The sequence below is a fragment of the Sapajus apella genome, unplaced genomic scaffold (genome assembly GCF_009761245.1).
Source record: "Sapajus apella isolate SASKATOON/1434 unplaced genomic scaffold, GSC_monkey_1.0 scaffold195, whole genome shotgun sequence".
Lineage (NCBI taxonomy): Eukaryota > Metazoa > Chordata > Mammalia > Primates > Cebidae > Sapajus > Sapajus apella.
The window spans coordinates 710,024-733,827 of record NW_022437135.1 but is presented as its reverse complement, the minus strand read 5'-3'; the positions used below and the strand labels follow the sequence as shown (position 1 = coordinate 733,827).

At 56.2% G+C, this 23,804-nt stretch overlaps 1 protein-coding gene across 1 annotated transcript in view; it reads left to right on the top strand.

Moving 5' to 3' along the window:
- The first annotated feature begins 5,035 nt into the window (after positions 1–5,035).
- Positions 5,036–23,804, top strand: part of BID (BH3 interacting domain death agonist) — a 28,627-nt gene continuing 9,858 nt past the window's right edge. Inside the window, exons 1-2 of the mRNA XM_032269587.1 lie at positions 5,036–5,149; positions 20,674–20,743. Coding sequence (XP_032125478.1) covers positions 20,732–20,743 — 12 coding nt within the window. The 5' untranslated portion in view covers positions 5,036–5,149; positions 20,674–20,731. The remainder of the gene's footprint in view (positions 5,150–20,673; positions 20,744–23,804) is intronic.

Below are 23,804 nucleotides of genomic sequence, written 5' to 3'. Positions count from 1 at the left end.
CCCCCTCCGCCCCCCAGGTGCACAGGCGCTCCCTCCGCCCCCGAGATGCACACGCTCCCTCCGCCCTCCAGATGCACACATGCTTCTGGTCGGATCCACGCCCGCTCTTCAGTGAACCAGTGTCCCTTGTAGAGTTCTCCGTCCTGGCTTCTGCCCCAGGTCACTTGCGAGCGAGCCCCTTGCACTGACTCCCCATCTTCACCCCTGGAACGGGTCTATCTCAGCACCCTTGGGAGGAGAGCCTCAGAGGAGAGCTGGGACCGCCACACTGAGCTAGCAACGCACCTGGGCAATCCCAGGTCTGGAGGTCCCAGTCTGTAACTGCAGCTCTCTGCTGTGCAGGTGTGGGAATGCTGCAGTCTCCTTCCGCAGAGAATGTGCTCAGCCACAAAGGACTCACACTCCAGGGTCTGTCCGCGGCTCCTGCAGCTGCGCCCTTGGCCGCTGTTGCTGTGGCAGCAGGCCCCATCAGATCTCCTTCATGGCTGCACGGTTCTCTCCTTCCCTGTCTCCCCTCCCAGGGGTCAGGGGTTCAAGAGCAGCCTGACCAACACGGTGCAACCTCGTCTCTACTAAAAACACAAAAATTAGCTGGGCGTGGTGGCACACACCTGTAATCCCAGCTACTCGGGAGGCTGAGGCAGGAGAATTGCCTGAACCTGGGAGGCGGAGGTTGCGGTGAGCCAAGATCGTGCCACTGCACTCCAGCCTGGGCGACAGAGTGAAACTTCCTCTCAAAAAGAAATGTACTGCCAGGGAGACCTCACCACAGGCCCACCTTAGACAGGAGCTCTGTCCCTACAATTCAGTGCCCAGGTCGCGCTCCAAAGAAAGCCTCATTCAGGCTGAGGATGAGGATATGAATGAGAGTGACTTGTCACGGCAGCAAGTTGGAGGTCACTGGGGTTCCATATTTTGGGAAGCAGATGGGCAAAATACAGGGCTGCCCACAGTGGGGGGGCCCCGGGCACTGGAGCCACATGTGCCACAACATGGAGGGACCCAGCAGGCGGAGCTGGGGGGAGAAAGCGTGCCAGCTCACATCTCAGTGAAACACACCCACACAGCAACAGCACGCTCGGCCCGAGACTGCGTAGGAAGCCGTGCGGGGCGTGGAGGAAGCCAGCAGGACTGTCGCCACCTCCCCTTGCAGCTTCCGTCCTCAAACGAGCGTCCCTCGGGTCTGCGGCAGCCTCAACTCTGCACACCCAGGTTTGGACACCCACAGCACACACAGGGACCCTCGCAGAGCTGTCCCCAAGCCCCTCCCCTGGCCCGTGTGGGCGTGTGAGTGGTAGAAGGCTAGCCCCAGGCTCTGCTTCCCTGTGAGTGATGTGGGCTGAGTCTGACCTGGAGGCCCAGGGCCAGAACCGGAGGGGGGAGGCGTCACGTCATTGCAGGAGTTCAGAGATACCCGACACGGCCCCCCTGAGCTCTTCTTGGCTATGACCTGGGCCTGTCAGAAGCAGCCTGTGAGGAGGGTTGCAAGTGACCCGGACCTGGGAAGGACGGCAAGGTTTGAATTTTGCTTAAAAAAAAAACTTTGCCCTTGACCATCGGGGGACAAGATAGGCGCGAGGCCTCCTGGGAACAGGAGAGGGAGGCCACCCGGTGAGGCTGTAGTCTCAGCACTAGCTATGTATTAAGTGGATGATTTAAATCAGAGTTGCATATCCAAGTAATCAAAGAATAAATAGGCCGGGATGGGTGGCTCACGCCTGTAATCCCAGCACTTTGGGAGGCCGAGGCGGGCAGATGACAAGGTCAAGAGATCGAGACCATCCTGGCCAACATGGTGAAACCCTGTCTCTATTAAAAATACAAAATTTAGCTGGGCGTGGTGGCGCGTGCCTGTAGTCCCAGCTACTCAGGAGGCCGAGGCAGGAGAATTGCTTGAACCCGGGAGGCAGAGGCTGCAGTGAGCCAAGATTGCACCACTGCACTCCAGCCTGGGCGACAGAGACCCTGTCTCAAAAAAATAAATAAATAAATAAATAAATAATCAATCTTTTAGTTACTGGGCTCCAGCCTGGCAACAGAGTGGGACGCTGTCCAAAAAAAAAAAAAAAAAAAAAAGAATAAATACCAAGCTCAGGGCCTGGTGAGGGGCCGGGCCAGACTCTCTGCAACCCTCGTGGCTTCACCCATTTTCCAAACCTCTGGTTCCGTGAGGACCGAGAATGACCACCCCAGACTACCCCAGAAACAGCCTGGGGATTCTGAAAGTCTCCCAGAGCACAGGCAGTGACAGGGAGAGACGCCCAGCCCCTCTCTCTGGAGGGGTGGGTGGTTCACAGCAGGAGGCAGGCAGGCAGAACACCACAGACTGGGGCTCACACGGCAGAAGCGGGCTTCCTCACAATTCTCAGCCAGGAGAAGGAGATAAACACGCAGGCAAGGCTGGGTTCCCGGGACACCTCTCTCCCTGGCTTGGAGAGCGTGTGTTCTCCCCCCGGTCCTTCCCTGTGCGGGCGTCCCTGTCCCCATCAGGACACCAGTCAGATAGGAGTCGGGCCATCCGCTGACCTCACTTAACCTTAGTCACCTCCTGAAAGTCCCTATGTCCAAGCACAGTTGCGTTCCGAGGTCCTGGGGGTCAGGGCTTCAGCTAGGAATAATGAGAGCACTCAAGTCAGCCCGTAACAGCTAACAGCGGGCTTTGAAATAATCTTTTAGGGCACAGTGTCTCACACCTGTAATCTCAGCACTTTGGGAGGCCGAGGAGGACGGATCACCTGAGGTCAGGAGTTCAAGATCAGCTCGGCCAACTTGGAGAAACCCTGTCTCTACTAAAAATACAAAAATTAGCCAGGCGTGGTGACGCATGCCTGTAATCCCAACTACTCAGGAGGCTGTGGCAAGAGAATTGCTTGAACCTGGGAGGCGGAGGTTGCGGTGAGCTGAGATCACGTCACCACACTCCAGCCTGGGAGACAGAGACCCTATCTCAAAAAATAAAGAAATTAATTAATTAATTAATTAATAGTCTTTTAGGAACTAGGCTTCTCAAGGATGCTTTTGAAAATGCCAGCCTTGCTCTGCTGCAAAGGGGGAACTGAGGAAGAGGGACACAGGAGGAGGAGTCCAGTGGCAGGAAGCGACAGTGAGAAAGAAATTGCAGCAAAAAGCAGAACTGAGGGCCGACTGTAACTCTGTGGGTCGCCAGCTCGTCCTCCCCGTCAAACCTTGCTGAGTTTTGTGTTTCATTTTCATCGCCAAAAACGTCATTCAGGCTGGGCGCAGTAATCCCAGCACTTCGGGAGGCCAAGGCGGGAGAACTGCTTGAGCCCAGGAGTTCAAGACCAGCCTGGGCAACACGGCAAGACCCTGTCTCTTAGGGAAAAAAAAAGCTCCTTTTCTTTTTGAAGCGTTTGCGGGAAACATCACCCTCTCTCATTTTACAAATACCGCAGACAGATTTTGAAGCCCAAAGCATCATAGAGGCAGCAAATCAGGACAGGAAGGAGTGAGGTGGGGAGAATATTCCCTGCCTATAAGAAGCACTTAAGAGAGCTGCAAAAAGCCAGCATGAGAGGCAAAAACTGTGGGGGCCAATTGGCACAGGTCCTGCCCTGCGTGACAGGGCTTTGAATAAAATCCAACTGCCACCCCGCGCTGCTGGAGCCTTCCTGCCTTCAGGCCACCCCACTGGCCCCTTCCCCACTGTGCCCCACCGTCGAAGCTCTCACCTGCCCTGGGGGCGCCTGCTGACTTTGCGCCATGAATTTGAACCCCACCCCACAGATGACCTGGTGGCAACCTCTGAAGCTTCCCACTTGTCCTCTGCAGGGCACCTGCCCCTAACGCCACCTAACCCCTGCTCACATAATCTTCCATTTCCTTAACCCCCTGGAGGGCCAAGTCCCAGTGAAGAGCATGCAGGAAACAAGCCCCTGTCCACCTGTCCTCGGGGAGGTTACATCTCGAGAGGGGAGGCCGGCAACACACACACCAACGACTCTGCAGCTGCGATGCTGGCTGTGGAAACTGAAGGAGGAAACTGAAGTGAGGCCGGGTAAAGCCAGAGGTGATGGGGGCTGCCAGGAGGAGCAGGGACCCAGCGGGGTTGGCCCAGAGCAGGGCAGGCCACGTGGCACTCTACAGACCACTGAAAGGAACTTGGCTTTTCATCTGCACGAGGCGGAAAACCGTAGAGGATGGTAAGGGTGAGTGACATCCTCTGACCCTTTATAAAAGCAGCAAGAGTCTAGGAAGCCCAGGTAGAAGTGAGGGCGGCAGGAGGAGGCCGGGCAGCGCAGTGGGCTCGGGGAGCGAGCCCAGGGAGGGTGCGGGGCGACTGGACCCGACAGCCCAGTGGTAGCTCCACCTTGGAAAGCTGGCAGTTTCTAATGCCATGGCTGTTCCACTCCCAGGTGTCACACTCAGGAGAAGTGAAAACACCCACAGAAGGCTCCGAAGCAGCGCTGTTGGTGAGAGCCGCATCTGGGGGTGCATGGATTGGCCCGTCATTGCAGCACTTTGGGAGGCCGAGGCAGGAGCATCTCTGGAGCCCAAGAGTTCAAGACCAGCCGGAGTCCTCCAGAGGGGGAGACTCCCCATCTCTACTAAATGTGGAAAAAGAAATCAGCTGAGTGTGGTGGTGTGCGCCTGCAGTCCTAGAATCCCCTACATGTTAAGTTGATGTTTGCAATCAGACTTGCATATCCAAGTAAATACGGAATAAATACCAAGCACAGGGCCTGGTGAGGGGCTGGGCCAGACTCTCTGCAAGCCTCGTGGCTGCACCCATTTTCCAAACCTCTGATTCCGTGAGGACCGAGAATGAGCACCCCAGACTACCCCACAAACAGCCTGGGCATTCTCAGTGTTTTCCAGAGAATCGTTAGGAGTTGCCCCATAAAGTTGGACGACACTGCCCGGGACAGTCGCGTAAGGGGCAAGGGTGGGAACCCTGGTTCTCGCTGCGCTGCCGGCCCCCGCCCCGCTCCGCCGCGTCGCGCCGGCTCCCCGAGTCCCCGCACGCCGCCGGGGGCGGGCCGGGGCGGGCCGGGGCGGGCCCGGGCGTGGGGGGCCGAAGGAGGAAGCGCGCGGGGCGCCATAAGGAGGAAGCGGGCGTTCGGCGGTGTCCGCGCGCCCGGCAGACGCTGCCTTGGCCCCGACGCACCCGCGCCCCCGCGGCCGGAGGGTGGTGAGTGCCCCGCGCCCCTTCCCGCGCCCCCGGGGTACCCGCCGAGCCCCCGCCCGGGACCCCGCCTGCCCGCCCGCCCGCCGCCCGCCCTGGGCCCGACCGCGGTGGGAGCCGGAGGAGGGGAGGCGACGGTCACCGCGCCCGGCCTCGGCAGCGACCTGCGGGCCGCGCGTCCCTCCGCCCGGCGCCCTCCTCGGCGCGGCCCCACACCTCGGAGCCCGGCCGCCCTCGGGAGGCGGGGAAGGCTTTGTTGTGTCCTCTCCACGTGGCCTGGGGACTCCGCGGGGACGTGCGGGGCGCGGGGAGGGGCGGGCGAGGCCAGCCCCGCAGGAGAAACGCGCGGGCCGGGCCGGGAGCAGGCCCCGCTTCCCGGCGGATCGAACCCCGGCCCGCACCGCGGCCTCTCCAGCGCCGCGGACACCTGCCCGCCCCTCCCCAGCGGAGCTCAGGGCTGGCCCGGCGCCGGGGGCTGGCGACTGTGCTGCCGCTGCCTCTGGGAAACTGCCGAATGGCTGAGTGACCCCCGGGGGCCCTGGGGAGCCCCGAAGCCCTCAGCCAGCAAGCGGCTGTGCTGGCACGGGCTCATTCATTCATTCATTCATTCGGCAACTACGAATGTGCCGCGGTGCTGGGGTCCCGATGGCGCGGCGGGCGGCAGGGGCCGGCTGGAGGAGCGCAGTGAGGACCCTCGGCTGGGCCGTCTGGGGCTGGGTGGGCTTCACCTGCAGGCGGGGTTGGAGCAAGAGGGGCAGATGGACCCGCGCCCCTTCCCGGAAGCTTATCCACACCTCCGGCCCCTCCTCACGGTGGGCGCTGCAGAGGACCCGGCTCCTCCACGTTCGGTCTCCACCTGTGCTGTGCTGAGCGGGCTCTGATGGCGAGAGCGCTCCTGGGCCTGAACGTGCGCCTGCAGTCCCCTGGGAATGATGGCTGAGACCGGGTTCCTTGAGCTGGGGGCTCAAGGCCGTGGGCAGCGCCGAGGGGTCCTCTGGCATCAGGAGCTGAGGTACACAGAGCTCCAGGGAGGCACTGCTGGGAGGAGGACCCTGGCCAGGCCGCCGCCTGCAGCCAGAGGGCGCGTCCCTGTCCCTTCTGCCCCTCTTGCCCAGGAGGGACGAGGAAATGTGTGGGCAGCAGTTCGTGGCTGGGGTTTAAAGGTGGGCATCTCCCAGGACGGGCACAGGGAGTGTCTCGGCTGGTGAGGTGTGAGTGGTGACTGAGACCAGGGGTGACCGGGTGCAGAGTTGCCGCTGCTGGCGAGGACTGTTAGTGCCATCTGAGAATGTTGGGCAGGACTGGCAGAGAGGGTGGCCATCAGGTGGTCTCAGGGATGGGCAGGAGCTTGCCAGAGAGAGAAGCAGGTCGTGGCCCCAGGGTGATGCGTACGGGGGATCAGGTGCCTGGGTGGGAAGGGGCGTCGCACGCCTGGCTCAGAGGCTTTGCCTAGGGGTGCTCACAGGCTCAGCTGACGTGAGGATGCTGATCAGAGGAGCTGAGGGTCCCACGCATTTGCAGTGAGCAGTGCCCGGGGCCCTGGACTGAGAAGGATGGCTGAGGGTGACGAAGGCGGGTGGACATTTGATGCAGGAGCCTGCCTTCTAGGCAGAAGGGCCATGGGTCAGCGTCTCTCCAGTGCCAGGTGGAGGGCTGTGCTATCCAGCTTCCAGGCTGAGCACCCACCCAAGCGGGGACTGCACGCTGAGGCAGGGGACACAGAGTGCCAGCTCTCTGGCTGTCAGCCCGTGAGAGGCCTGTCCCTAGAGCTGTCCTCTGGAAATACTTCCCGGAGTCGCACATCTGGTCACCACTTGCTGGCTGGGGCTATGGAGGGCAGCACAGGCCTGGAGTGTCCCCGGGCGCCTGCCCCTACGCACACCACAGGGCCTCCCGCCCACAGGGCCTAACTGGCAGCTCCATGGCTGCCATACCTGGCCCACCACCTTCAGCGGCCACACGTATCCTTGCCCCAAGCCAGTGAAGGAGGCAGGTCTGAAGAAGACACTAATGGAGCCGAAGCACAGGTCAGAGAAAACCACGCGTGTGCCGGACACTCACGGAGCACTTGATGCGTGCTGACTGGCTCTTTTGGACGTCACGGTGGTCAGACTGGGGAAGCATCCCCATTCTCCAGATAGTGAAACTGAGGCAAGGAGAGGTTAAGTAACTTGTCCGGGGTCGCAACCAAGGGAGTCAGACTCCAGGGTCTCGGCTCTGAGCGTCATGCACACTGCCCAGACGCCCCTCCACACTTCACACCTGTCAGGCCACCAGGAGTGTGGAGCCTTTCTGTGGCCTCGCTCCCCTGTGAGCCCCTGGGAGGAAGGCAGCCCAGGTTCCAGGCAGCGAGGGACGCGTGCGGGAGAGGGGATGCTTCCGGGGCAGGAGCCCAGAACCCTCACAGTGGGTTTTTCCCCAAGAGCCACTCCTGGTAGGTTTCCACAGTCCCCCCATCCCTGCCAGCCCCGACACAGCCTCTTTTCCCTCCTCTTCCTCCTGTTCTGTTTCTGCCTGCATTGGTCCAAAATGGGGAAGTTTCATATAAAAGGCAAACGGACCACAAAGCAGCTATTTCTGGAGCTGCTGCTGCCTTGCAGATTGGATTCTCGGGTGGCCTGTTAGGTGTTTGTTTTCGGGGTCCTTTGCTGTAAAAGAAGCCATCAACTAAGAAAAGGAGGAAGTGGCTTTGGGAGACTGAGACGGGAGGACTGCTTGAGCCCGGGAGATGGAGGCTGTAGTGAGCTGTGCTTGCACCGCCGCACGAGGCTGTAGTGAGCCGTGACCGCACCGCCGCACGAGGCTGTAGTGAGCCGTGACCGCACCGCCGCACGAGGCTGTAGTGAGCTGTTCTTGAACCGCCGCACAAGGCTGTAGTGAGCCGTGACCGTACCGCCGCACGAGGCTGTAGTGAGCTGTTCTTGCACCGCCGCACGAGGCTGTAGTGAGCCGTGACCGCACCGCCGCACGAGGCTGTAGTGAGCTGTTCTTGCACCGCCGCACGAGGCTGTAGTGAGCTGTTCTTGCACCGCCGCACGAGGCTGTAGTGAGCTGTTCTTGCACCGCTGCACGAGGCCGTAGTGAGCCGTGACCACACCGACGCACGAGGCCATAGTGAGCTGTTCTTGCACTGCCGCACGAGGCCATAGTGAGCCGTGACTGCACCGCCGCACGAGGCCGTACTGAGCCGTGACTGCACCACCACAGGAGGCCGTAGTGAGCCGTGACTGCACTGCTGCACTCCTTCAATCCCATCAGCTTGGCTGGGGCAGGCGTGGGAGGTGGGAAGTGGGGTTTTAAAGGAGAAAGACCACCATCTGGATCATAGACCAGACCTGAAAGGGGGTTGGCACTTTTAGGCATGTGGAGTAACTGGGACACACTGTCCTAGTGGAAGCTGTCAGTGGCCTCTGTGGCTGCTGTGGCCCCAGGAGAGGAGACACCTCTCTTCTGGGGCTGGGGCTCAGTCTGGCTCGGGGTCCGGATCCCCAGGAGCTTTCTGCAGAGTGTCCTGCCTGGGCTTTGCCTGGTCTGCATGCATCCCCCAGCCTGTGGCTCAGCCCGCCTCCATGCTCACAGCCATGCTGGCGCCCAGAAGCAGCCCTTGGCTTCCCTCCTCGTTGGCTTAACAAACCCCCTTTCTTCAGAGGAAGGGAAGTGTATGCTGTGGCCTGGTGGGACTGGCTGGGCTTGGGAGTTCCAAATGCTCTGTGTGCTTGGGGACAGCTGCTGAACCTCCCTCCGCTGCCATAGCCCTTTGGCCAAGGGCGTTCATCCACGACCGGCAGTAGCTGCTCTGTTTCGGTTATGGGCATCTGTGCATCGGTGTTTGGTTTAATGTGTGTAGCTGAATGTCTCATTTTGTTTCTCACAGTCATTCTGTGAAGTTCCCCCATGTCTGGGTGAGTGTCAGGTGGCTGCAGCCCTGGGTTCGGGACGGGCCGTGTTCCAGCAGCTCCTGCTGCAACCCCCCCATTCTTTCCCAAAACCAGAGAAGGGAAAACCTTCTCTCAGTGGGTGTCACATGTCAGGTGCTTTTTCTGTTACTGCATGTGATCCCACAAGGCAGGGAGTGTCCCCTTTTACGGATGGGGAAAGTGAGATCACATTGCATGTTGAAAGGCCGACGTGACCTGTCCACCCTTAGAGCTTCCAGCTCTGGGCTGGGAGTGCACGGGGGTTCTTCAGATGCAGATGGGCTTGAGGGATTGTGCTTCTCCGGTGTTCAGGTGTTTTTCTAGGGAGAGCCATCTGGGGTCTGGGCTGGGGTGGGGACAGCAGGAGAACAGGACAGGAGTGGCGACCCAGGGCCGGGAAGGGGGTAGGCAGGGGCAGCATACGGGGTGGAAAGAAGGGCAGTGTCACGAAGGCCCCTGGGAGGCAGCAGCGCGTCCCTTGGGGGAAGTCCCGCAGAGCGGCCATCCCTGAGGAGCTGAGATGTGTGAGGCTCGGCCTGAGGACACAGGTGTCTGTTGCCTGGGTTCAGGAGACCGGCGGGCACGTGCACCACCCCCCAGCCCGGCAGGGCACCATGTGACCAGGCCTGGCATCAGGACTGGGAGTGGCTCCTGCACTAGCCGGCATCTCCCTGGAGACAGGAAGGTGGGGCGCCTCCTGAGTTCAGCTGGGAACTCTGAGCTTTGGGTGCCGGAGGTCACCGTGTTTGGGATGGCTGCCTCATGGCCCCAGCTGCCTCTGTGTGTGGTGGGGTCAGCAGAGGGACCCCAGGCAGGCTGGACTCCATCGTGGTCCCGGAACCGAAGCAGGCACGCTATGAGAAGATAAAATCGCCTTGACGGGCTTTCCCTGGGACCTTTTCAGCACGCACCTCCTTGCTGTGCCCTGGAAAGGCGGGTGGCACTCTGGGTGACACAGCCTCAGGGTGCACCTCTGTGGCCCCTGCACCCTCCTGGCCCAACTTCCCATGAAATCCAGGCAGGGAGAGATGGGGCCTGGCCATGAGAACCCTGGCCCCAGGTGTCACCACCTTCCCCAAAGCCTTGTTTCTCCCTCTGGGTACCTCTGAGGACCCCTGCAGACATCCAGCCCCAAACCCGGCCAGCTGAGCAGGGAGCCCAGCTGGGGGCCTTTGTGGAAGGGTCCCCCGTGTCCTCATACCAGCAGCCAGCCACTCCCCAGGTCACCAGTCCCTCCATAGGAGAGGGGAGGCATTTCTGCCAGGGGCTGGGTGGCATTTCTGCCAGGCAGGAGCACAGCATTGGCGCAGCACAGGCCCTCCTGTGCTCTGCGAGGGCTCTGCCCTGACTTGGACTCTGCCTGGGACGTTGTGACAGCCCTGTTCCCTATGACAGCGTCTACAGAGAGCTCAGGGGCAGGACAGGGGCAGGCGGAGGCTCACCAGAGCTTCTGGAGTAGCTGGGGGACACCTGTCTTCCCCTGCCAGCCACCATGCCCCACCCAGAAGCCTAGGGCCTGGGCAGGGGAGGGAGGCAGGACGCCCGGGTCATGGAGGCCTGGAGCTTTCGGGGCCACCGACTTCCGGGGCCTGTGGTGGAGCCTCAGACCTCTGGGCGGGGCCCAGTCACCTGAAGAGGCCCTCGCCTCGTCCTGCCCCTCCCGCTGGCTGCCTTTTCAAAACCATTTGATCGAGACATAACACACATGCCATAAAATTCACCCATTTAGCCGGGCGCAGTGGCTCAAGCCTGTAATCCCAGCACTGTGGGAGGCCGAGGCGGGTGGATCACGAGGTCAAGAGATTGAGACCATCCTGGTCAACAAGGTGAAACCCCGTCTCTACTAAAAATACAAAAAATTAGCTGGGCATGGTGGCGTGTGCCTGTAATCCCAGCTACTCTGGAGGCTGAGGCAGGAGAATTGCCTGAACCCAGGAGGCGGAGGTTGCGGTGAGCCGAGATCGCGCCATTGCACTCCAGCCTGGGTAACAAGAGCGAAACTCCGTCTCAAAAAAAAAAAAAAAAAAAAATTTCACCCATTTAAAGTGTACAGTTCAGTGGCTTAGTGTGTTCGCTGTTGTGCAACCATTGCCACCATCTACAGTTAGAACATTTCAGCACCGCAAAGAGAGGCCCCAGACACACGGTCAGCGCCTCCCCAGCCCTGGCAGCCCTGCCTCTGGATCTGCACCTTAAGGAAGTTTAACACAGCTGGGATCACAGTTGTATGAAAGCCCGGCTTCAAGCTATGCGATCTCGGCTCTCGGCAACCTCTGCCTCCCGGGTTCAAGCAATTCTTCTGCCTCAGCCTCCCGAGCAGCTGGGATCACAGGTGTGCACCGCCACACCCCGCTGATTTTTTTGTTTTTTGAGACGGAGTCTCGCTCTGCCGCCAGGCTGGAGTGCACCGGCCCGATCTCGGCTCCCTGCAGCCTCCGTGGTCTTTTGTGGCCCACTTCTTTCATGTAGCATGTTTTCCAGGGTCACTCATGTCACAGCAGGTATCGATTTTCTTTTTTTTCTTTTTTTTTTTTTTTTTTTTTTTGAGACAGAGTTTCGCTCTTGTTACCCAGGCTGGAGTGCAAAGGCGCGATCTCGGCTCACCGCAACCTCCACCTCCTGGGTTCAGGCAATTCTCCTGCCTCAGCCTCCTGAGTAGCTGGGATTACAGGCACGCGCCACCATGCCCAGCTAATTTTTTGTATTTTTAGTAGAGACGGGGTTTCACCATGTTGACCAGGATGGTCTCAATCTCTTGACCTCGTGATCCACCCGCCTCGGCCTCCCAAAGTGCTGGGATTACAGGCGTGAGCCACCGCGCCCGGCCTCAGGTATCGATTTTCATTCGTTTTTTGTTTTGTATTTTTTGTAGAGACAGGGCCTCACCATGTTGCCTGCGCTTCTGGGCTCAAGCGATCCTCCTGCCTCAGCCTCCCTCCCAACCTGCTGGTCTTTTCTTGGCTACCGGAGGCAAATTCAAGCAGCAGTGGAACTTTGCAGAACTCTGTGCTTCGCAGACGCTATTTCCTGTTTTCCCTCCATGTCTGTTTTCCCCGCCCGACTCTGTTCTGGTGGTTCCTGGCTTGCCCGTGACCTGGTGGCATCTGTGATTGGTTTGTGGTCGTATTCTTGGCTCATCTTTGTAGGCGGATGACCTAGATCAGTTCTCTGTGGCCAGATTCGGAGAATCTGGATGGCTGCACTTCTCTCTCTGTGGCCTTAGATTCTTTTGAGCTCAGTTCAATTCAGAATTTTGTGTCCACCCAGGACAACTGAAGTATCTTGAATTGGAGGAACTCTATTCTGATTGGCTTGTGATGAGCTTATATAAGCAAATATTTCTAAGATTTCCAGAACATAAGAAAATCCTACTTCTAATTATTTATTTGTTATCTTTTTTTTTTTTTTTTGAGACGGAGCTTCACTCTGTTGCCCAGGCTGGGGTGCAGTGGTGAGATCTCGGCTCACTGCAACCTCTGCCTCCTGGTTCAAGCAATTCTTCTGCCTCAGCCTCCCAAGTAGCTGGGATTACAGGCGTGTGCCACCACGCCAGCTAATTTTTTTTTTTTTTGAGATGGAGTTCACTCTGTTGCCAGGCTTGAGTGCAATGGCTCCATCTCGGCTCACCGCAACCTCCGCCTCCTGGGTTCAAGTGATTCTCCTGTCTCACTTCCCCGAGTAGCTGGGACTGCAGGCGGGCGCCACCATGCCCAGCTAATTTTTTGTATTTTTAGTAGAGATGGAGTTTCACTGTGTTAACCAGGATGATCTCGATCTCCTGATCTCATGATCTGCATGCCTTGGCCTCCCAAAGTGCTGGGATTACAGGCGTGAGCCACCACACCTAGCCTTTTTTCTTTCTTTTTTTTTTTTTTCTTTTTGAGATGGAGTTTCGCTCTTGTTGCCCAGGCTGGAGTGCAATGGCGGGATCTCGGCTCACTGTGGGTTCAAGGGATTCTCCTGCCTCAGCCTCCCAAGTAGCTGGGATTACAGGCATGTGCCACCATACCCAGCTAATTTTGTATTTTTAGTAGAGACAGGGTTTCTCCATGTTGGTCAGGCTGGTCTCAAACTCCTGACCTCAGGTGATCCGCCCGCCTTGGCCTCCCAAAGTGCTGGGATTACGGGCATAAGCCACTGTACCTGGCTTTTTTTTTTTTTTTTTTTTTTTTTTTTTGAGACAAGAATCTTGCTGGGTTACCCAGACTGAAGTGCAATGGTGTGATCTCGGCTCACTGCAACCTCCACCTCCCAAGTTCAAGTGATTCTCCTGCTTCAGCCTCCTTGAGTAGCTGGGATTACAGGCACACGCCAATATGCCTGGCTAATTTTTGTATTTTTAGTAGAGATGGGGTGTCACCATGTTGGTCAGGCTGGTCTCGAACTGCTGACCTCCTGATCCACCTGCCTTGGCCTCGGCCTCCCAAAGTGCTGGGATTACAGGTGTGAGCCACCGCACGCAGCTGTACTTCTAAAAATTTAAATGCGCTAGACTTTAAAAAGAAATTCTTCTTGCAGAAACAAACTCAGGAATGTTCTAAGAATTTTAAGTTCAGGCCAGGTGTCATGGCTCACACCTGTAATCCTAGCAATTTGGGAGGCTGAGGCAGGCAGGATGGCTTGAGTCCAGGAGCTCGAGACCAGCCCGGGCAACATGGTAAGGCCTTGTCTCTACCAAAAATAAAAGATTAGCCGTGCGTGGTGGTCACGCGTGTAGTTCCAGCTCTGGAGGCTGGGGTGGGAGGATCACCTGAGCCCGGGAGGTTGAGGCTGTAGTGAGCTGTGATTGTGCCACTGCACTCCAGCCTGGGGGACAGAGCCAGACCCTGTCTCCAATAATGATAGTATCAATCATTATCTAAGTCCACATAATTGAAGGAAATGTTTGGCAAATGAGACTAAATTGATAATTTGGGCTTTTAAAAAGCGATGTCTTTTCTTCAGCAGTATTAAATATAATACAGGTGTGCTGGGCGTGGTGGCTTACACCCGTAACCCCATCACTTTGAGAGGCCGAGGCAGACAGATCAGGAGGTCAGAAGATCTAGGCCATCCTGGTCAACATGGTGAAACCCCGTCTCTACTAAAAATACAAATATTAGCCGGGCGTGGTGGCGCATGCTTGTAATCTCAGCTACTCGGGAGGCTGAGGCAGGAGAATTGCCTGACCCCGGGAGGAGGTGGAGGTTGCAGTGAGCTGAGATCACATGACTGCACTCCAGCCTGGGCGACAGAGCGAGTGTCCATCTCCAAAAAATATATATACATTGCCGGGTGCGGTGGCTCAAGCCTGTAATCCCAGCACTTTGGGAGGCCGAGGCGGGTGGATCACGAGGTCAAGAGATCGAGACCATCCTGGTCAACATGGTGAAACCCCGTCTCTACTAAAAATACAAAAAATTAGCTGGGCATGGTGGTGCGTGCCTGTAATCCCAGCTACTCAGGAGGCTGGGGCAGGAGAATTGCCTGAACCCAGGAGGCGGAGGTTGCGGTGAGCCGAGATCGCGCCATTGCACTCCAGCCTGGGTAACAAGAGCGAGACTCCGTCTCAAAAAAAAAAAAAAAAAATATATATATATATATATATACATATAATACAGGCGTACGCTGTATTCTACTTGGCTTTCTCCCCTAAACTTCTACGAGTTTACCTATCAAATCAGCTAATATTACTCTTAATGTTTAAGATTATCAAAAATGTAAGTTTGTGTTCAAATGTATTCATTATTCCAACAGTGAACTGTACCAAGATAAAGCTTAGGCAACTTAAAACCTTGGACTGATACTAAATGGAGTTTAGTGGGTATTCTTTGGATATGACATACTTTCTCGGTAAGACAGAATAGTAAAACGCTGATTACTAGGTACACCTACGTTTTTTCAGCTCTAAAAAGAGGCCCTATCTTGGCCTGCATTCGTGAGAGTGTTTCCACATTGAGAAGGCACAGCAGGGCGCACGTGGCCATGAAGGCTGTGGTGTGTGTGCCCACAGGTGTCGCTAAACGCGTATCTAGCAGACAGTTCTCGACCATCAGCCTGAGGTTCTCCGTAAAATGCAAGTCAGTTACTTTGGTTAAAAGTCATAATTAGGTTATGACTTAAATTCATTTTAAATGTGTGAAATTGCTTTATTTTATTTTATTATTTTTTTTGGAGACCGAGTCTTGCTCTGTCGCCCAGGCTGGAGTGCAGTGGCCAGATTTTGGCTCCCTGCAATCACTGCCTCCTGGGTTCAAGCAATTCTCCTGCCTCAGCCTCCTGAGTAACTGGGAGTACAGGCATGCACCACCATGCCCGGCTAAGTTTTGTATTTTAGTAGAGATGGGGTTTCACTGTATTGGTCAGGCTGGTTTCAAACTCCTGACCTCAGGTGATCCACTCACCTCTGGCTCCCAAAGTTCTGGGATTACAGGCGTGAGCCACCGTGCCCGGCTCCGGCCAATATTTTTTTAAGTAACTATTTTATAAAACAAAAAGTTTCTGTTGAGAACAATAGCATTGCGTCAGTGTTTCAGCAGATCTCCTAGGAGTCCGACTGAATAGAGGATACCCAGATTCTCGGTTGTGCCAATATCTCTGTCAATCAGCCTCTGGGAAAGTCCACTGTCCCTCGTGAGAGAATGATGGAGGAAATTGTGTTAGGGAAGCCTTTGGACCTCACAGATTCTCGGAAAAGGGCCTCAGGCACCTAGGATATCCTGGGCCACACTCTCTCCAGAAGTGATTTCCCAGAGTGTTCCAAAATATGGTAAAAATGACAAAAATCAGGGAAGGGCAAAACTAAGTATGTGCCTTTTCTCATCACAGGACCTGAGCCGAAAAGCAGCTACGAATTATGTCACGACTTTAGCAAAGTTTGGCCTCGATAGTCTTGCCTTGTTGACTCATGAACGCCTTTGCCTTCAAAATGAAAGATTATTATTTCCTTTCTGTGTAATCCACCTGGACGGCAGAGGTTCTGTACAGCAGAATCATTTTTGATGCTTTATGTTGACTTTATTATGCTCTTGCTTATTTAAGGGGGAAAAACGAAGAACAAAGGTTCGTCACTTGTGAAGGATCAGGTTTGATTTGTTAATGGATAATGAAGTCTTCCCTCTCAGACGCCGGCGATCCTGCCTTAAACCACTTAAACCTGTCCAGGTTGCCTCTAAAACTGTCCTGAGACTCTGAGTGCCCCTGGAAAATCACGAAGATTCGATCATTCACCTTATAAAGAGAAAAACACATAAACATCGTGAGGTTTGTTTTAAGTGTGATCTGGTAAGACCCACACGGGAGGAGTGGTTTTCTAACACAAGTGACGCTGGCCGTGGCTCCTTGGTTCATCGTGTGTGTGAATGTGATTCGTGGCAGCGTTTCAGGAGATCCGGGCTTGGCGGGAGGCACGGGGCTCATCAGGGCCCTCCCTTGCTCTGCGGAGGAGATTTTCATTCGGAGGAAACACTGGCCAGATGCGTCTCATAACAGAAAATTGTTAATGGGAAACAACTGTGGCTCGCCCCGTGCTCACGTTCCCCGCCTGGGGAGGGGCTGCCTGTTGCTTTCACCAGTGGTCATTCAAAGCCTCGGGGCCCAGGCTTCCACGTGACCTCGTCTCAGTGGCTCTCAGACCACCCCTGCCGCCGGCCGGGGCTTGGTGAGGGTGGACGCTAGCTCCGAGTCCTGCAGAATGTGACTGGCTGCTGAGGGAACTGAACGTGGTCCCAGCTACTCGGGAGGCTGAGGTGGGAGAATCACTTGAACCCTGGAGGCAGAGGTTGCAGTGAGCCGAGACCACGCCGTTGCACTCCAGCCTGGGTGACAGAGTGAGACTCCGTCTCAAAGAAGAAAGAAATTCAATGAGTCAGCTGTCCCCCATGAGTGGGACCAGGAAGACAGGGATGACCACATGTTGCCAAGGAGAGGACTGGCCTGCAGAGACCTGGCCCTTAGACACCTTCCTCCGGAGCACCTGTGCTGTGCCTGTCCCCGTGACCCACGCCTCTCTCTGACCACCTGCGTGGTGTTTTCAGTGAGTTCTGGGACATTTGGCTTCCAGGCTTCGTGGGAGGCCCACGGGCTTCGGAAGCGAAGCTGGCATCTGAGCATACTGGGGAGGGTCTGGCGCCCCCAGCTCAGCAGCATCGGAGCTGTCCCCTGGCCCTCCCGGGGCACCCTGGGGCCTCAGCCGTGACTCTGAAACCGGGGTGGAAGCGCCTTCCTGGCGAGGCTGTAGTGAGGAATGGGGGGCGTGGGGGGCCTGGCGGTGCCTGGTGGGTGGCTGCTGAGTCCAGGGAAATGGCGCGTGCGGGGCTCTGCCTCACCCTGCTCACTGTGAGGGCGCAGGGATCCTGGCTGTGAGCGTCCTGGCATCACGGCAGCCTCACTGAGGGAGGTGAGGGTATTTCCCGTTTCCCACCCGCCTGGCATCTTCCTACTGGCCCTTGGAAGGGAGGGACGTGGACTCCTGGCTGCCTGAGTTTCCTTCTTCCTGGCAACGTGGTTTAGGGTTAGGAGTCGGAATCGGGACAGGGCCGCTGTTGACTGGGGAGCCTCTCTGGTTTCGTCTGCGTCCATGCCCTCCTGGGCACACTCACAGCTGACAGCGACTCACTGGATTTCTACTTAAGTGACAGATGAAGCCAGAGGTGACCCAGTGCAGGGCTGGTGCTCTGCCCAAAATTGACCAGCCAGGCCTCCAGTGCCGCTCCCCGCTCCTTAAGCCCTCCATGGCCATTGACTGGGGGAGGCGGGGAGGCGGCCTCATGTCCCAGGCTATGAGACCCCAGGGTCTGGGCCCTGTGACCTCGAGGCACAGCCCAGGGGAGCTGCCCTCCCCCTGTCCCCTCCGGAGACTGCCATAGCGTCTCTCCCCTGTTATCCCACCAGGGCACTCATCACAGCCCTGTCTTTAGTGGCGGCAATGTTCTTTGGGACAGAATCTTGCTCTGTGGCCCAGGCTGAAGTGCAATGGCACGATCTCAGTTCACTGCAACCTCTGCCTCCTGAGTTCAAGCCATTCTCTTGCCTCAGCCTCCCAAGTAGCTGGAATTACAGGCACGCGCCACCACACCCGGCCTAGTGGTGATGATGTCCAACACCAGGGTTAGTGGTATTCTTCTGTGTATGTGACACACTGCTGTGGGTTAGCAGTACTTACTGTGTATATGACACACTGGTGTGGGTTAGTGGTATTCCTCTGTGTATATGACACACTGCTGTGGGTTAGTGGTATTCCTCTGTGTATGTGACACACTGCTGTGGGTTAGTGGTATTCCTCTGTGTATATGAACATGCTGCTGTGGGTTAGTGGTATTCCTCTGTGTATATGACACACTGGTGTGGGTTAGTGGTATTCCTCTGTGTATATGAACACGCTGCTGTGGATTAGTGGTATTCCTCTGTGTATATGACACGCTGCTGTGGGTTAGTGGTATTCCTGTGTGTATATGACACACTGGTGTGGGTTAGTGGTATTCCTGTGTGTATATGACACACTGGTGTGGGTTAGTGGTATTCCTCTGTGTATATGACACACTGGTGTGGGACTTTGGCCCTGAGCACTAGTGGCATTTTGGGCCGGATGAGTTGTGGGCTGCCCTAAGCATCGTAGGGTGTTCAGCAGTGCCCCGACCACTACTCGCCAGGTGCCAGGAGCTCGCCCCCTAAATGTCCGCAGACAGCACCAGCTAGTTCCTGGTTGTCCACGTCACCTGGCTGAGAACCACTGCCTGAGACACAGCGTTCGCGTCTGCCGGGGGCTCGCTGCAGTGCCGAGGTGGCCACGGTCTGCTTGTGGCGTGGGCATGCGTCTGAGTGTGAAGGAAGCTGGTTTTGTGAGCTCGGGGGTGACAGTGGGCACTTTCTCCACAGAGACTCCTGAAGTTGTTCCTTGGAGGACGAAGTGGTGAGGGGCGGGAGCTCCAGACCTTGCTGGGGAGGCCAGGGTCTGGTCCACTGTGCCGTGGCCTGGGCAGTGGCCCTGGGGGCTGCTGTGGCCTCTACGGTGTGTTTCCTGAGGTGCGCTCTGTCCTGTGCCTTGTCTTGTGTGGGTGCAGGGTCCCCTTCCTCCCCACCATGGAGCCCCGCGGATGGCCCTGGAGTCGGGTCCTGGCGCCTCCCTGTGTCCACATGCTGCTCTGTCATTTGCTCTTGGCCTCTTTCCTATGTACCGTACAGCCACGCCCGGCCACGCCCAGCCAGGGTTTCTCCTGGGCCCCCCAGTGAAAGAGTGGGGTGCAGCCTGCAGCAGGGCAGGGTCCCTGGGCCTGCGGGAGCCCCAAGGCGGGGAGGTGGGCAAGGCGCCGGTCAGTGCTGGCTCCCGCCACCTCCTCTCTGCCTGGGCACAGGCTGACTGTCACACCTCTGTTTGCTTTTTATTTCCTGTGTATTCAGGAACCATGTGAAATTACCAGTGCTCGGTTTTGTCCTATGAAATGGCCATTTCATTTGGTTCAACACAATATTGTGTCTACACACACACACACTCTCTTTCTGAAACGGGATTATTCTATTCACGGTGTTCTGTAGAAATTTTTGTTCCGTCTTTTTAAGACACTTACTATACGGATGCCCACACAGATCTCTCTCTCTGTCTCTCTTTTTTTTCAGACAGGGTCTCTCTCTGACACCCAGGCTGGAGTGCAGTGGTGCGATCTCCGCTCACTGCAACTTCCACATCCTGGGCTTAAGTGATCCTCCTGCCCCAGCCTCCCAAGTAGCTGGGACCACAGGGCTTGCACCACCACACCTGGCTAATTTTGTATTTTTGTAGAGATGTGGTTTCACCATGTTGGCCAGACTGGTCATTCTTTTATTTTAGAGCCAGGATCTCACTCTGTGCCTAGGCTGGAGTGCAGTGGCGCCATCCTAGCTCACTGCAGCCTTGAACTCCTGGACGTAAGCAATCCTCTGGCCTCAGCCTCCCAGGTAGCTGGGAAATAGGGATAGGGGCCCCACCATGCTCAGCTAATTTTTTTTTTTTTTAAATGAAGTCTTGCTCTGTCACCCAGGCTGGAGTGCAGTGGCATGATGTTGGCTCACTGCAACCTCCACCTCCCGGGTTCAAGCAGTTCTGCCTCAGCCTCCCGAGTAGCTGGGATTACATGCATGCACCACCACACCTAGCTAATTTTTGTATTTTTAGTAGAGACAGGGTTTCACCACATTGGCCAGGCTGGCCTCAAACTCCTGACCTCAAGTGATCCGCCCGCCTTGGCCTCCCAAAGTACTGGGATTGCAGGCGCCAGCCACTGCGTCCAGCCCGAAGCTTTAATCTTTTAATTGTCAAATTCATTATCTCTCTTTATAGACATTTTACATTTTATGGCATTCGTGAGATTAAGGCCCTGTTTCCCTGATGCCTGAGGTCTTCCTGGCATGGCATGGCATGGGAAGGCTGAACTCAGGTGTGGGATCAGCCCCAGGGTGCTGAGGGCCTGGGCAGTCTCTGGAATGAGGAGAACAAAGCTTGGCTCTGACCAAGGACAAAGAAGCCCGGGGCGTGCTGGCTGAGCCAGGACCTGGGCTGAGCCGCCGTTTCTGGAGCCCAGGCCAGCTGTGTGCACCTGCCGAGGGGTCCTGAGCAGGGCTTCCCAGGAGCAGCCGCCCACCATGTGTGTCCTCTTCCAGGTCGCTGCTGGGACACCGTGAGCCAGGAGTGAGCTGGAGCTGCCGCGCTGCCCAGGCCATGGACTGCGAGGTCAGAGGCCAGATCCCCTAAAGGCGCCTTGTGGGGGGTGGGGGGCGAGGGGTGAGGGCCCACGTGTCCCCCAGCACGCATGCCTGAGGGCTGAGGCTGAGCCCGCCTGGCCCTTAGCTCAGCTCAGCACAGAGGAACCCTGCCCAGTCCCTTCACTGAAGCAGGTGAGAGCTGGGCGGTCATCCCTGCCCCGCGCCTGCCTTGCGCTCTGCTTTTGGTACAGCCCTCCACACGGTGCCTGGGGCTAACTGCGAGGGCAAGGGGGCTTTTGGTTGAAGACCATGTAATAGGCAATGGGTCCCAGCACTTTGGGAGGCCGAGGCAGGCGGATTCCTCGAGGCCAGGGGGTCGAGGCTACAGTGAGCCATGATCGTGCCAGTGCGCTCCAGCCTGTCCAAACAAACACAAAAGAGATGTCAGAACAAGAAAGTGGGTGCTAGATAACCGTCTCAGGTAATTCTCTCAACTATAAAATCAAGACAGCGATACTTTTGCCGAACCCATGCTGTTGCTATGAGGAGCAAATAAGTTCACATAAAAGTGCTGTAAACTGTAAGGTGTTTCCAAATTTTTTTAACCCACTGAATTCAAATTTCCCTTCATAGCTGTGCGAGGTGGCCCACACGCAGAGCCCCAGTGACGTGGGACACAGAGGCAGGGGGATTGCTGGAGGCCAGGAGTTTGAGACAAATGGGCAGCATCGTAAGACCCTGTCCTTATAAAGGTACAAGCAGTGGAGTTCTGGGAGCCGGACTCTCCCCGAGTGATTCCTCGTCTCTCCTTCCCTTTAAACAGTCTCAGGATCACAGCCCACAGGTCAGGAACCTCTCTCCACGCACGGCCTCAGAGCCCCCTCCTGCTGAGCTCAGGTCCTCACGCTGTCCTGGCAGCCCCTGGGGAGGCATCTGCAAAGTCTCATGCCTGGGTGCTTAGTGACCGGTCGCCTGCGTCGCAGGTCCTGAGCATGGAGAGCCTCCGGCTCCCAGGAGGTTCTCAAGCCGCCCCTGCTGGGCACCCTCTCCAGAGGTGGGGACGGTGTGGATTTCAGCGTGGTGGCGATGTCAGTTACAAGAACAGGAGATTGCAGGAGCTCCCCCCATCCTGATGCAGGCTTGTTGTCAGTGCCCAAAAGACGGCTCCGGGGGTGCCTCTGGCAGCTGCTGTTCCCACTCTGTGCTCTGGAGGTGTTTGCAGGTAGAACGCCACCATCACCTGCACAGTGCCCTGACTTGGGAGGCGCCTGCCCGCCCGGCTGCCCTCCCACCCTCCCACCTCTTCCCCTGGCACCCTCAGTGGAGGAGGCTGGAAGTCGCCACTCCCAGCGCTCCTTTCTTGCTTTCGGGGTGAGAAAGCTGAGGCAGCAGTGAAGCACCCGCCCAGGCCCACAGAGCTGGGGTCACAGGAAAACACTTCGAAACCTTCCCTTAAATTCTAGGATTCAGGCTTTTTTTCCATCAGAACTTTTTTTTTCAGATGGAGAAATAGATAATAGGTACACCACCATGCTCAGAACTTTTTTTTTTTTTTTTAGTTGGGTTTTGTGGCAGATTTTGTTTTTTTGTTTTTCTTCTGACTCTGAGACGGAGTCTTACTCTGTCGCCCAGGCAGGAGTGCAATGGCGTGATCTTGGCTCACTGCAACCTCTGCCTCCCAGGTTCAAGCAATTCTCCTGTCTCAGCCTCCCAAGTAAGTGGGATTACAGGCGCCTGCCACCACGCCCAGCTAATTTTTGTATCTTTAGTAACGATGGAGTTTCACCATGTTCCCCAGGCTGGTCTCGAACTCCTGAGCTCAGGCGATCCACCGTCCTCGGCCTCCCAAAGTCATATGAGCCACCATGCCCGGCCTCTGTGTAGATATTTTTTTCTTCCTGTAGTCAAAGAAAATATATGGTAAAATGCACAAAACAGCAAATTTACCACTTTAGACAGGGCACGGTAGCTCACACCTGTAACCCCAGCACTCTGGGAGGCAGGGTGGGTGGATTGCTTGACCCCAGGAGTTTGAGGCTGCGGTGAGCCGAGATCACGCCACTGCACTCCAGCCTGGGCAGCAGAGTGAGACAGACCCTGTCTGTAATGACAACAACAAAATCAGTCTTCCTAATTTTCCTTTACGAAGCGTGGAGGACTTTGCATTATTTCACTTCTAACTGCTGCCTCTTTGATTTCTTTGATATTTGAAAAGACAAAGACAATGAGAGTGGTTTTATTTTTGTTGTTTGGTGCTATTTTTGCCAGGTTTGGGGAACAGAATTTTTCCAATTTATCAAAATACGTTGGGTAGGTACCATCTTTTTCTTTTCCTTTTTTTTTTTTTTTTTGAGACGGAATCTTGCGCTGTCACCCAGGCTGGAGTGCAGTGGCACGATCTCAGCTCACCGTAACTTCTGCCTCCCAGGTTCAAGCGATTCCCCTGCCTGAGCCTCTTGAGTAGCTGGGATTAAAGGCGCACACCACCAAATCCAGCTAATTTTTGTATTTTTAGTAGAGACGGACTTTCACCGTGTTGGCCAGGCTGCTCTTGAACTCTTGGCCTCAAGTGATCCACCCGCCTTGGCCTCCCAAAGTGCTGGGATTGCAGGCATGAGCCACCATGCCCAGCCAGTACCATCTTTTTCTTTGCGCTGAAATTGATCTTGATATTTTTGCCTCCATTAGGTCACTGTTGTAACATGTCTTGCAGAACTTCCTGTCTTGACGGTTTCTCTTACATATTTATCGTTTTAGATCATAGGAAAAAAATAACTATCAAGTCTTTTATCAAAAGTAGGTTTAGAGGCTGAGCACAGTGGTTCACCCCAGTAATCCCACCTTGGGAGGCAGAGGCAGGAGGATCACTTGAGGTCAGAAGTTTGAGACCAGCCTGGCCAACACGGTGAAACTCTGTCTCTACTAAAAATATAAAAATTAGCTGGGCGTGGTGGCCTGCGCCTGTAATCCCAGCTACTCAGGAGGCTGAGGTGGGACAATCGCTTGAACTTGGGAGGCAGAGGTTGCAGGGAGCCTGGATCTCACCACTGCATTTCAGCCTGGGCAACAGAGTGAGACTCTGTCTCAAA